Source organism: Lepisosteus oculatus, chromosome 17, assembly GCF_040954835.1.
Source record: "Lepisosteus oculatus isolate fLepOcu1 chromosome 17, fLepOcu1.hap2, whole genome shotgun sequence".
NCBI lineage: Eukaryota > Metazoa > Chordata > Actinopteri > Semionotiformes > Lepisosteidae > Lepisosteus > Lepisosteus oculatus.
Genome location: NC_090712.1, coordinates 980,405 through 995,121, shown reverse-complemented (window position 1 = coordinate 995,121; position 14,717 = coordinate 980,405). Strand labels below are relative to the sequence as shown.

The following is a 14,717-nucleotide window of genomic DNA, read 5'->3' as shown; positions in this document are numbered from 1 at the left end:
CCAGAAGAGGACACTGTTGCCATTTCTTTAGGCGTTCAGTACCTGAACAAGGATGCTACAGTGACTCAGCACAGACCTGAATCAGGACACCACTGTGGAATGTTCTGGAAATGCCAGCTTCAAGGTTTATTGTTGTTCTCTGCTTTTTGACCTAAAGAACAGCTCTCTTTTGAAACTTCGCTCTTCCTCATGTATTTACCTTACTTTCTTAAATAGTATTTGCATAGCTATGCTGTAGCAGGGATGCCCAACATTTTTAATGTTTTTAAACATTAAACATTTTCATTTGCCAGTCCAGCGCAATCTACTTGTGTGAATTTGAAGCTCTGATATAGGGAAAACAGACAGACAGTACAATAACGATACCCATCACTAAAATGACAGAAAATAAAAGCAAGTGACTCATGCTACAGTGAACAAGTAATGTTCCCCATTTTAGAAAAAAGAATGTCCTACCATGAGCATTGTCACTGAGAAGCTTACTGGAGAACTCTTTTTTTTTGAACATGTTGACACTGCTGATCATGTCGATGACAGTTTCATTCTGTCCCTGCAGCTCAACATTCAGCTCATTCAGCAGTTCAGTCAAGTCTGTGAGGAAGGCTAAATCCAGAAGCCACTGGTCATCCTCTAATTGGGCATATTCACTGTGTTTAGACGACTTGAGAAACTCTTTGATTTCAGACAACAGCTGTCTGAACTTTGCCAAAAATGTTAGTTTTTGAAATCTCCAAACAGCAAGTCAGCAGCCTCAGCAAACGCTTTTTTATGACTTCTCGATCCCTGAATGACTTGTTGTGTTGAGCCAGGACGTGGCTCACACGGAGCGATGCGATTATTGCTGCTTTCCCTCTTGTATTAGGCCTCGTGAAAACCGACTGCTGCTTGTTGAGATTTAAATTTTTCCACTTTTCTTTTCCGTAACTCACTTTTAGCGGGAAAGTCCACATCATCCATTTTGTGTGCAGTTTTGAAATGTTGTTCTATATTTCCCTTTTTCGCATAGACATTAGCATTGCAGATTTGAATGCGAAAGCACAAAAAATAGCTCCCATTCCTTGTGGTAACGGTAAATTTTTGGTCTCTTTGCTTCAGCATTTTCGCTCAAACACTACAACTATCAGAAAGGCAATCAAACTTATCAAACTGTTGGCGAATTTGTCACGGCCAGTCTACAGTGCCTTGCGAAAGTATTCGGCCCCCTTGAACTTTTCAACCTTTTGCCACATTTCAGGCTTCAAACATAAAGATATAAATTTTTTATTTTATGTGAAAAATCACCAACAAGTGGGACACAATTGTGAAGTGGAACGAAATCTATTGGATTTTTGAAACTTTTTTAACTAATAAAAAAATGAAAAGTGGGGCGTGCAAAATTATTCGGCCCCTTTACTTTCAGTGCAGCAAACTCACTCCAGAAGTTCAGCGAGGATCTCTGAATGATCCAATGTTGTCCTAAATGACTGATGGTGATAAATAGAATCCACCTGTGTGTAATCAAGTCTCTGTATAAATGCACCTGCTCTGTGATAGTCTCAAGGTTCTGTTGAAAGCGCAGAGAGCATCATGAAGACCAAGGAAACACACCAGGCAGGTCCGTAATACTGTTGTGGAGAAGTTTAAAGCCGGATTTGGATACAAAAAGATTTCCCAAGCTTCAAACATCCCAAGGAGCACTGTGCAAGCGATCATCTTGAAATGGAAGGAGTATCAGACCACTGCAAATCTACCAAGACCTGGCCGTCCCTCTAAACTTTCAGCTCAGACAAGGAGAAGACTGATCAGAGATGCAGCCAAGAGGCCCATGATCACTCTGGATGAACTGCAGAGAACTACAGCTGAGGTGGGAGAGTCTGTCCATAGGACAACAATCAGTCTTACACTGCACAAATCTGGCCTTTATGGAAGAGTGGCAAGAAGAAAGCCATTTCTCAAAGATATCCATAAAAAGTCTCGTCTAAAGTTTGCCACAAGCCACCTGGGAGACACCCCAAACATGTGGAAGAAGGTGCTCTGGTCAGATGAAACCAAAATCGAACTTTTTGGCCACAATCCAAAACGATATGTTTGGCGTAAAAGCAACACAGCTCATCACCCTCAACACACCATCCCCACTGTCAAACATGGTGGTGGCAGCATCATGGTTTGGGCCTGCTTTTCTTCAGCAGGGACAGGGAAGATGGTTAAAATTGAGGGGAAGATGGATGCAGCCAAATACAGGACCATTCTGGATGAAAACCTGTTGGAGTCTGCAAAAGACCTGAAACTGGGACGGAGATTTATCTTCCAACAAGACAATGATCCCAAACATACAGCAAAATCTACAAAGGAATGGTTCACAAATAAACGTATCCAGGTGTTTGAATGGCCAAGTCAAAGTCCAGACCTGAATCCAATCGAGAATCTGTGGAAAGAGCTGAAAACTGCTGTTCACAAACGGTCTCCATCCAACCTCACTGAGCTCGAGCTGTTTTGCAAGGAAGAATGGGCAAGAATTTCAGTCTCTCGATGTGCAAAACTGATAGAGACATACCCCAAGCGACTTGCAGCTGTAATCGCAGCAAAAGGTGGCTATACAAAGTATTAACGCAAGGGGGCCGAATAATTTTGCACGCCCCACTTTTCATTTTTTTATTAGTTAAAAAAGTTTCAAAAATCCAATAGATTTCGTTCCACTTCACAATTGTGTCCCACTTGTTGGTGATTCTTCACATAAAATAAAAAATTTATATCTTTATGTTTGAAGCCTGAAATGTGGCAAAAGGTTGAAAAGTTCAAGGGGGCCGAATACTTTCGCAAGGCACTGTATTTCTCTCCACTATGCCATGTAGCGAATGTGGGGTTCGTGCAGCAATAACCAAGAGACTGGTCTTGGGTAGCACACACAACACTTATTTATTTACAGAGCTCCTGTAGCCTTTTTTCCAGTGTCAGCCAGCACTCAGGGAAGAGACATTTACAACCCATTCGCCAAGGGTTAAACACACACAAGGACAGTAAAATTATATGAAACATTACATGCACAGATCTGAATGATTTTTTTGGCTATCAAAAAAAATAAATAGTCAAATAGCCATTTATTTTTTATTTATTTCTTCTGATCAATCAACTAGCAAGCACAGTCGATTGAGATCGACTTGTTGGGCACCCCTGGTGTAAAGGATATCTTCTGAAACCCTGACTCACCTTATTGAGTTGCAGTAAAGATTGCAGAAGATTTTACTTTCCTCTTTAAACGTTTCTCACTATAAAGTGCCAGTGGACCACTGGGCCAAACCCCTGAGCCCCTGATCTGTCAGTGCAGGACACGCAGGGCCCAGTGCTACTGGTGTCACTTCAAGCCTGCAGTCAGACATAAAGGAGAATTGAAGCCTTCGAAAGCACTTTACGATGACGGAGAACTCTCTTTAGAGGCCTGACTGCTCACCGTGCCCTTTCACCTTTGACACTGTGCTGTGCTGGAGCTGCAAGCTGGCAGCTCATGGTGGCACGGTGAATATCTCTGCTGCCCCACGGCTCTAAGTCCTGGGTCCGGTTGGGACTCTGCATGTTTTGGTTCCTGTCCGCCTCCTCGGGGATCGGAGGCAGGCTTGTGGGGCGACTCTTCCGGCTCATGCAGGCTGTCGGGGGAGCAGGAAACAGGGCACAGGCAGGCGGGGGGGGGGGTGAACACAACCCGCAGAAGGTTGCGCCGCTGTGCCACGAGAGGTCCGTACCCCTGTGACGTGAGCCTTCCTCCTCCCCAGGCGGTGCTGGACAGCCTGCTGCTGACATCGGTGGCCCAGCTCTCAACGAAGATAAGGCAGTCTGTGGACAAGACAGCGGGCAAAATCAGGTAACCCTGTCGTGATGGGTGCTCAGTGAACTGGATAAAATTATCCCTGAGCTGTGTGGAAACCCCACCTTGCTGAAGCTGAGATGAGTGCTCTTTAGTATTCAAGTACCTGTGGTATTCAAGAATTGCCTTTGCTAGGCTCCTCTGGCAAGATGCCTCGGTTTGCAGTACAGCTCTTGTTCCAATATTTGATGTCCATTTGTTAATTTAGCACTGTGTAACTGAATAACTGTACCACTACAATTTCCATTTCATCACATCACTTATGAGTTCTTCACAGTGTATTCAAAGTCAGGCAGAACTTAAGCTTTTACATCTTGTGTGTTTTTATCAAAGACTAAGCAATAACATATTGCTTGCACAAGGCAAGCACTGTCATTATAACTGGTTTTAAAGTATTGTCTGAACTCAGTGACATTATTAACATCCACCTTAGCTACTTACTGTATAAACATTTTACAAAATGGAACTCGGGGGTGGTTTGACTATATTAATTCAAGAATTTGCTTGTCTCTGGCATGTGCTTTCATTGGCATACTGGCAAAGACAGATTTCTCTATTATATTTACAGTGGTTTAGTTAAAGCAATTAAATGTCCTTTACTGTTCATGTTTTTTTATTCAGACTGCTTGCTTGTAAAAAAAAAACTCATTAACTTCTAATCAGCTGTACTGAATAAAGGGAAAGACTTTAATTTATTTTGTGCGAGACAAAGTGGAAGCCGTTGCGTTGAGAGATCAGTGAGGTGATGAATGAGCAGTGGCAATGGTGTGGTTGATTGAGGGGGGAGGGGGGTGCCAGGCCGTGGGGGAGGGGTGGAGCAGTGGCTCTGTGGCTCAGGATCTGCGCCTGTGGCTGGAAGGTTGCCGGTTCAAATCCCGCGGCCGGCAGAGGAATCCTACTCCGTTGGGCCCCTGAGCAAGGCCCTTAACCCCAACTGCTCCAGGGACACTGTACAATGGCAGACCCTGCGCTCTGACCCCAAGCTTCCCTCCCTGTCTGTGTGTCTGTGTCTCCATGGAGAAAAGCTGGGGTATGCGAAAAGACGAATTCCTAATGCAAGAAATTGTATAGGGCTAATAAAGAAACATTTCATTACATTACGGGGTGTGTGAGCTGGCCTTGGTGCAGCACTGTGCTGTAGCTCTCGAGGGTCATCGCTGTTCAGCAGCATACTCTTCCTCATGGGCATCCCTCTTGAGGACCACTGCCCACGCGCTCGGCTATTAACACACCGACGAGCTAATCACGCCAAGACCTGTAACTGTCTGAAATCCCTCTCACCGTTACGGTGCTGGTCCTTTAGGTGGGACAAACGTACCACATAATTGATGAAGGTAAACATTCGAAGCATTTCCTTGCTCTGGCTCCCAGTCTGAATTCTCTGCTTCTCGATTAGGAAATGTCTTGCGCAGCACCTGGTCTCTGCCAGTCTGATATGATGGATGTTGAGTTTTCTGGCTTTAAGGACTGAGGAAGGCAGTCATGCGCTTCTTAAAATTTATGTTTTCATTCCTTTCTAGAATATTATTTAAGGACAAGGACAGGAACTGGGATGAAATAGAGAACAAGTTGCGGGCCGAGAGCGATATGCCTCTTCTTAAAACTTCAAACAAGGTGAGAAAAACAAATTGTTTGTACTTGTGATGTACATGATGTCACAGAGCTCAGCGTTCATTCATTCATTCAGCAGGAACTCAACAGATTTGATTTATTGGGATAGCCATTTGGAGCAACCACTTTCAAGTCCAGAATAACGCTGGTTTTGATTTTGCTTGTACTTTTCTTTGAATTTTTTTAGATCGGATGTCAAGGTTCATGTCATGTCAGCCACATAGCTTAACCGCGACTGACTCAGCCCTCTTCAGTTTCCTCCGGAGGTCCGTCTTTACCAGATTGCTGAGATGATTGAGAAGCAATGTCAGACATCTTGGTTCTGTAGCCACTAAAAGCCCCGTAAAATAATGCAAAGTGATGCCCTCATCTCTCTCCCTCAGCAAGATTCCTTTGCTGATTTGTCTCTTTTATAATGATATAAAATGACAAACACACAGTCACCACAATACTCTTGGCTGCCCACTTCTGAATCCTGAATAATTAATATTTTTTTAGACGCAGTGGTTCAGTGGTAAGGGCTGAGATAGAAAAGATCAGTTTTAACTTACCTAACAGGAACTATCGTCAACTTCGGTGTACGGATTCCTGGCTGAGATTATCCCGTGGCTGGCTGACACAGCTGGAAAACTCTTTAATGGGATGGGAAAGTGTGAGCAGGCTACTGCAAAGTGCAGTGTATCTGTGTCACAGCTCGTTCTTGCAGCTACTCCTCTGACAGCCCTTCCTATTACAAGACAGCAGGCGATTCAGTCCTCTGCTAAGCCCTAATTTGGTAAGGGCTGTAGAATGAGACTGTCTTGCTCAGAGACAGTGCGTACATCTCAGATAGAAACCGGGAGCTCATCAGTGACCACTCATCAGCAAACTGGCCTCGAGTGACCCACCCCTCCTATAGAACTACCAGATGTTGCTTAATCAATTAGAAATTGTCATTTGGCACTTGGCAAAAATGCAAAAACAGAATGAGTATCTACTATATGTATGTATTTGTTCATTCACTCTCTGGAATGAAAACTCTTTTATTCTGTGGGAAACAGCTGCTGTTGACACACTACTAAAACCACATTGCTCTACTAGTTTATTTGTCCTCACAAATCTCAGTCTGTGACAAGACAGCAGCTAAGATCACCTGCAAACAATAGTTCCTTCAACACAATATCCTTCATCAGAAGAGTTGGGAGTACCTCTGTTTTCCTCCAGCGCCTCTTTCCGAATCAGAAACCACCCTCTGTTTTAACAGTTGTAGCCCTCGGCTTTGGACGTGTGCATGATCAGTTCTCCCAGCTCACTGGCCCTCATCCCGCAGCCCTGCAGCAGCCAGACAGAGCGGCGGTCTTGGGTGCGTGCATCCTCAGACAAACAGCAGTTATCGCTTTCACTGCCATCAGGAAAATGTGCTTCTAATCGCACCGTCGCTATAGTCTTCTGTGTCAGAAAACAAACTTTCATCAGGCATCAAACTTTTATTTTGCATTGCTGCTGTGCGATGTGACTGGATGATGAATTGACTACGTATTGATTGTGCTCCACTCTGGAGCTGCAAGACCCCAGGCAGGTCATGGCAAGATGCTATTCATGTGACACATTACTCATCTTCCGGCAAGATAATGAATGTTCCACTCAGACCAAAAGCAGCTGATGAATCTGCTGTAACAGCTCTCGCTTGGGAAGCAGGAGGGAGCCTCTGATTTCAAATAAATAGGCATTAAGTAAGCAGTGTGTGACACAGCTTTTCAGATTCTCAGCTTCACACAATCCCTTGGTGACTTTCTGCTCCTATCAAGGCCATTTAAAGATGATGGGTAACAACAGCAGAGCGTTAGGGGATTGCTTTAAAGAGGAAGATGGATAACCTGTCACTGCTTATACCAACCTTGCATTTGATGATGAACACAGATTAAAGCAAAAGAACATTGCCTTCTGCTTCTCTGCAGGAAGCAGTAAATTTCTCTTTGATGGTGTAAAATCGGGTGCCTGAAACCTTTTCCTTTCAGTTTTTAACCCTGTTAGACAAGCAGTGGACCTCCAGTATCTTGTCATGTTGACATCATATGAAGATAGTCTGAGGTCAAGTGACTAGTGCAGCACAGCCACACATTGCTGTGTCACCACAGCAGAGCTGGAGGTGCTCTACCTGGGAACCTGTATCTGCTCTACATGGGGAAACTGTATCTGCTCTAAAGCAGAGCTCCAGGTGCTTTACATGGGAAACTGTATCTGCTGTACAGCAGAGCTGCAGGTGCTCTACATGGGGAAACGTTATCTATCCTAAAGCAGATCAAGACCAAGAAAGAAGATCGAACATTTCTAATCAGATGAAAAATAATAAATGATGTTTAAAATCTTTTGAAATTGTTTGCTTATTTTAAAAGTTTAAGGTTTAAAAGTACAGTACAGAGTCATTTTGGGTTGACAGGGATAATAGCCCAACAAAATGTTGTGCTTTTATGCACCTGCCACCTTGCGCCATCCACCCCACATGTATAACAAGTGATCAATTTGAGAGGCGCAGGCTGTATTTGCAGGGTTGTGCTCACAGTGTGCTTCTGTGGCATTACCTGGGCTGAGTGTGGTATTTTTATTCACACTAGAAAATAAAACTAGTTGCTTTCAAATTCTGTTTATATAAATTAACAGTCCTCATTTTAAATGACACTGGAGAACATGAATTAAATTAGGCCCCCTGGCAAAAGTGTCAAACAGGAATCTCTTAATCAATAACTTGTGGCCAATCATCTCCTATTTTGTAATTATTTCCTGTTTTTCTCTGCGCCTCGTGCCGTGCAGGAGATCTCATCAATCCTGCAGGAGCTGAAGAGGGTGGAAAAGCAGCTGCAAGGTAAGAGCATGAACGTCAGTGTCCAGCTGGGCTTCCTGACCCCGCAGCCCTGCCAAGGCGTCTCTCGGCGACACAGTCCACGGAGCTCAGAGCAATCTGCTGAGTATCGGGGACTGTGGCCCAGCTGTGCGCTGGGTTAGCAGGTTCAGTCACTGTGCAGCCCACGTCCTTCCCACTGGAAATACATACTGTGTAAATGTGTACAGGCAGCTCTGTCCCGCAGTCCATTCCCGGGGTGCTCTCTGTGTGGAGTTCGTATGTTCTCCCCTTATTCCTGTGGGTTTCCTCTGGGTGCTCTAGTTTCCTCCCACACTCCCAAGACATGCTTGTGGGTTCATTGGCTTCTGGGAGAATTGGCCCTGGTGTGAGTGTGTGCCCTGAGATGGACTGGCGTCCCCCCCATAGCTGAATTGGATAAAGTGGTTAGAAAATGGATGGATAAATGTGTACTAGGTGTGTCTGTTTCAGTTGATGCTGAACTGTAGTGTCAAGCAAAAGTAGCTCTTTGATTGTATGCAGACACCGCAGACCAGCAGTATGTTGTGATTCTGAGGCAGGAGTCCCAGGCTGCTGGACACTGCAGCGTGGGTTTACTGTGGGTCACTGAGCGGAAGAAATTAGTGCCTGAGATTTAAGAGTGGTCACCTTGAAAAGTTCATTTCTTCCCATTATTCTGTCTCTGAAAGTCATCAACGTGATGGTGGATCCCGACGGCACCCTGGACGCGCTGAGCAGCCTGGGCCTGACCAGCCCCGTTCTGGCCAAGCCGGGCCCCCGGGCGTCAGGCAGCAGGGCCCCGCAGGTCTCGGGCTCCTCGGAGCTGGAGAGCATGGAGTCGGAGCGGGACTTCAGCCTCCACTTCAACCGCTTCAACCCCAGCGGGGAGGAAGAGAGCTCCGTCGTGCAGGAGTGACGCGTCTCCGCCGTCCTGCAGGCGAGCCGCTGGAGTGCCCGTCCTCTTCTGTCCTTCATATACCAACCTGTCATTTTCCCTTCCCTTCTTCTCAACTCCTGACCAGAGGCTACTTCCGTCTCCATTCGCATCCTCTCACCCAGACGCATAAACCGCCAAGAGGGCTCCTGTTTTTCGTCTTTCCCGAGAACGAAATGCACGAGTCCTCTCTCCTCGTTCAGACGGGGAGGAAGTACTTCAGACCCCTCGAGGACCACCAGGGCACGACCGGTCTGTGATCTAAATGACTGGACAGCAGACGCCAGCAGGCTTGGCCCCGTCGCGCACGGCCAGATGCTCTGCTCCGGCCCCGGGGCCAGACCCCTGCACTCGGCCGCTGCGCGCCACGAGATCGCTCTCCTGAGGCTGGTCCAGCTTGCGCAACGCGTGCAGATGAGTTCCGCTCGGCCCCGTTCGACGGGACCGTGAGTTTGTTTTTACGCCACCTAGCTCACGGAGAGGGAGAGGAAGCCCCTGCCGATGGGGCCGATGCGGGAACGCGGCCGAGCTCTCGGGCCCCGACGCCATCTCCACCGGCAGACTCGTCTCCTCGCTCTTCCTGCGGGAGAGGAGCACAGGTCTGTCTGCTGCTCTTCAGTTAACCTGCTGTTGGAGCTAGTCAGTCTGCTCCACAGGGAAGGCATGGCACTGCTCATACGTCAGCTGGGCGCAGTGGAACAGCCCCACTGGCACAGGGATCTGCAGCAGATCAACCATCTGCATGGGACCAGCCGTCTCTGTCCCCGCCCGGGCCTGGCACGCTGGCCTGTTGAGAACAGGGTCACGCTTGTTAAGTGTAGAGAAGTACAAACAGTAGAGTTGTAGCATTTATGAAAAAAACATTACTTTCATAAAATAAAATGTAAAAACTCTTAACATTTGCAGTTTTATTACTTGCATTTACTTCATGACTTGATTTACGGTGGCTATACAACAGGCCCAGCGCTGTGAGGTAAATGTGCGATTTAATCTACTGCCTGATTTTGTACAAGACAAATTTTCTGAATTTACCTGGAAGAGCTTTGTGCTGTTGTGAGAGCTAATATGTTGACTTTAAGTGGGTCTTGCCTTTTTAAAAGGCTCTGAAGAAAATAAATGACAAAAATGAAAACAAATTTGTTCACCCATAAGCAAAGTAAATGGATTTTCAATCTGTTTAGATCTGTTTATTGAGCAGATTGGCTGCTTGTTTAAAGAAATATCTGAAGATAAGTGTAAAATTACATTGTACATGTTTTTTTGTCTATCTGTTCCTTTTTCTTGTTTTTATTTTTTGAAACTGGAAAGAATGCTTTATACCATCAGTGCAGTGTGATTAATATGTTTACTTCAGACAGAAGTGCTGGATTGCAGTCTAGGGCCTCCTGGTCAGACACAGCACTTCTGTCTATGATGAGTTTCTGGTTCTCAGATTCTGTGTGCGAATATGGCCAGACTGGACCTGGGTGCCAAGAGTGCCAGATAACAGAAGGGTTTTCTATCACTTTCTGTGCACAACAGCACAGCTTTCAGACAAAGGCTTAACGGAGTATGAACCGTGGATCTGTCCCAGCCGTCGAGACTGCATGCCGTCGGTCGAACCAAAGTCTGCTGGAGCCATGCTGTGTAGTGCATTATTCTGCGATTTGTTAAGGAAAATGTTAAAACTCTGCAGCTATTCCTGCCTTGCTTGTCTGTTAAAACTCATACAAATTTCCTGCTTTCTGACAGGAGCCTCTCTAATGTAAATGAAGTCCTCCTGAACACAAGAGATTTTGCTGCTTTCTTTTCTTTACATGAACATTTTCATAATCTGTTTTTTCAGGCCTTTCATTGTGTAGCCATGTGCAGTAGAAAATAAAATTCAAGATAGCTCTTCTGTTTTAGAGATTTAAGCAATAGTAAAATAGGTACCAGAAAAAAGAGATGCAGTTTCTTTCTGTTTGGTATAATAGTGTATAATGTCACTAAGTGCCCGGTATTAAATCGGAAACAGGAAAAATGAGAAACCTGCAAGGAATGAATCCACAGTGGGGAAGAACATCTTTCATTTTGCACATTTTACCCTGACTGTGATCCTTCTGTTCTTGGGCGTTCCTGAGATGTGAAAGTTTCAGAGGCTTTCAAGACTTAAAAAGATGAAGTACAAGGAAAAATAAAACCAAAACTGAACCTAAGCATGCTCCTGTCCTGGGCATGACGCGATGCCTCATGGTGTTCCAGTGTGCCAGGACCAGGACATGATAAGGACACAGATAACAGCGAAGTGTTCGGTACTCTTTTAAAAGTTGTTCAGATTGTTTACATGTTTGTTCTTATCAGTGTTTTGATTTTTTTATTTTTTGTTTTGCAAGAACACTATTATTTATTTTTGTTATTTCATGCGTTATGTCATTTTTGTTATATTTCATGTATTTACGTTATTTTTATTTGCATTTACTCATTTTTAATAAAACCCGTCCCTGGAGAGACCTGGTTTGTCTTTTGCTTTTTTCCTGATGAATGAAACTGCATTTGAGCTCAGAGACGGTATCTCCTGGTGTCATAAATATTTATGAAGAAAGATGTACTGAAGCTGAGTGAACATGGTTTTAAGTGTTTCTTTAAAGACGTTAAATTCTATAAGAAATTAAAAGCCAAGATAAAAAATTGTCTTAATGGCAGGGCCTCAGCAATCATTTAAAGTTTTCTTAATGCGTTTATTTATGGTTTTACATTTTCTATTTTTTTCTGGTCAGTTACATAAGGATTGTAAATTTAATTTAAATATTTTGAAAAATGTTTACAATTATCAGTCAGCGTAGATACATTGTCCAGACAATTTTTTATCGAAATCCTTTAAATGAAGATTTTCACTCGCTTAAATCGACAAGAATACCTCTATTCTTCTCACTCTCTGAAAGACCCATTCTCTGTGCTCAGATGTGCTCTCTTGCCCTCATGATGAGGGGTGATATTTACAGCTACTCGAGTCGAAACTCTTAATTAAATTTCTACCTGGTTTGAGCTGAAAATCTGTAGTCAGGTAAAGAAGAAAATATTTGTGTCATCTTGAAATGTGCCTCAGCAGGCTGGCAAGAAATCTCTTTCAGCTCTCCTGGATGGAAGGAAACATGGAACCCAGAAAAAAATCACAGCTGTCTTAAAAAAAACAGGATTCTGTAACGTTTTCAGCTGTGTGTACTTATTTAGTATGCTAAGAGTCTGGTGAGCACTTTGGCGGTCCTTTTGGAAGCAAAGGGACATGAGGATTGCCAGAGACTGGAGCTGTGAAAATATGCCTAGCTAGTGCTTACTAATGTTTCTGCAGGACAGTTTCCTAATGACCCATGGTAATATTAGGAAATAAAAATGTTCTTCCAATGTCTCCCGATGTTTCAGACCATGTTAATCAGAGGATTAATCCACCCGAGCATCTGAAATTAAAAAAGCTCTCATTAGTCCTGCCGACTGCCAACGGAACACAAACACTTCTTGAACAATGGCTGACTCTTGCCAGAGCTGTTATCTCTCCTGCTCCTGTCTGTGCTGTGCTTGGATGAACCCAAAGCCCTTTGGGTTCCTACAACTGTGTTCCAGTTAGCGCACTTTACGGCCCTGTTAAATTAAATTTAAATTTAAATTGTGTTTTAGCGCCTGGCTAACATGTAACCTTCATCCTGCAGAGAATTAAATCTTCTGTACAGTACGTCACAGCAGCACAGAAGGGAGCTGAGAGGGCTTGGAGTATTGTTCATGTAGATTATTTTAATAGCTGGAGTAAGCGTGACTTCTGAAGCGCTGTGAACCTCATTTTTTGCCTTAAGGACCTGCCATCAGTGTTAAGTAAGGAACTCAATTAAGACAGCGATGCAACACTTAAAGATTCAATCAAGCAAAGGCTTTAAGTGAATGACAAAATCATCATCTGATTGAGTGAAAGTGCATTTAAACCCAATAACGACCAAAGGGTGGTGAGAGTGTGGAACAAGACTCCCAGGCAGGTTATGCCAGGTCGATACTCAGACTTCGTTAGGAAACTGCTGGACGAGATCTTTGAATCAATTAGCTACTAATGACAAGCAGGCTGGATAGGCTGAATGGCTCCTCTCATTAGTGACAGTTAAGACTTGGCTTTGTCCTTTTTCCGCATCACCATTCATTTCAGTTAATTCTGGCTGCTGCATCTGATCTTGAGTTTGATAATGTTTTATAGTCTTAAATAAAAGAACTTTACAATAGAAGCTGAGAACACAAGTAATTCTTATAGCATACTTAGTGAATAAACCAAGAGGAAATGATGTTCACATTAAAAGCTGCAGTACAGATAGATGAACCGAACTGTTCTCTAAAGATGAGTGATTCCACAGAAAAACAGTAGGCAGGGGGCTGATCCTTCCTTCAGGTTGTGCTAGTCACAGGGCTCCGAATCCAGTGCTAATTGGTTGATTCGTGTTTTTTAATATTAATTAAGGTACAATTAGATGCATGTCATTGTTTAACAAAATTAGCCAGCAGCCATATCACCCTGCAACTCAAAACTGGCAGACTACTGAAGCTCAGCAGGTGTGAGCCCTCCTGGGAAAAACGAAGGTTGCTGCTGGAAGAAGTGTTAGTGAGGCCAGCAGGGGGCGTTCACCCTGCAGTCCATGTGGGTCCTAATGCCCCAGTATAGAGATGAGGACACTATACTGTAAACAGGCACTGTCCTTCGGATGAGATGTAAAACCAAAGTCCTGACTCTCTGTGGTCATTAAAAATCCCAGGGTGTTTCTCAAAAAGAGTCAAGGTGTAACCCTGGCGTCCTGGCCAAATTTCCCCTTGGCCTTTACCAATCATGACCTCCTAATAATCCCCATCTATGAATTGGCTTCACTACTCTGCTCTCCTCCCCACTAATCGCTGATGTGTGGGGAGCGTTCTGATGCACTATGGCTGCCGTCGCATCATCCAGGTGGGGCTGCACAGTGGTGGTGGTGGAGGGGAGTCTCCATTACCTGTAAAGCGCTTTGATTGGAGTGTCCAGAAAAGCGCTATATAAGTGTAAGCAATTATTAATTATTATAACATCCAGGCTCCAGTGTATTCGAAGATTTATTTTTTCCTTCTTTGTTTTGGTCTGATGTTCTGTCAATGAAAGGGGGCAGATTTTCACAAAACCCGTGGATGTTTGGAGTTCTGAAAGGATCGGGTAAGACACAACTGAGAAGAGAATTGTGCACAAGGCCTAATGCCAGATCTTGAGGGATTCTTTTGTATTTTCAGAAGAATTCTATCAGTGAGGTCCATGCTCGTGGAAACTGGCCTTTGCACCTCCTGATACCTGAAATATTCCGGGGAATAGATAGATAGATAATACTTTATTAATCCCGTAGGGAAATTGATGTGTTACAGCAGTCCAGCCCAAGACAAGCAAACCAGACATCAGAATAGTTATAAAACAAAAGACAAACAAAATAAATAAAAATAAATAAATACATAGGTGTGTGCAAAATGTGCTGATCATAGTCACTGTA

At 44.2% G+C, this 14,717-nt stretch overlaps 1 protein-coding gene across 9 annotated transcripts in view; it reads left to right on the top strand.

The window, feature by feature from the left end:
• cep170aa (centrosomal protein 170Aa) overlaps positions 1-11,693 on the top strand; it is a 61,933-nt gene extending 50,240 nt beyond the window's left edge. For all 9 annotated transcript variants that reach the window (XM_069179838.1, XM_069179839.1, XM_069179831.1 and 6 more), the window contains exons 16-19: positions 3,747-3,835; positions 5,359-5,452; positions 8,240-8,291; positions 8,978-11,693. In XM_069179838.1, coding sequence (XP_069035939.1) covers positions 3,747-3,835; positions 5,359-5,452; positions 8,240-8,291; positions 8,978-9,204 — 462 coding nt within the window. In that variant the 3' untranslated portion in view covers positions 9,205-11,693. The remainder of the gene's footprint in view (positions 1-3,746; positions 3,836-5,358; positions 5,453-8,239; positions 8,292-8,977) is intronic.
• Positions 11,694-14,717: the final 3,024 nt, after the last annotated feature.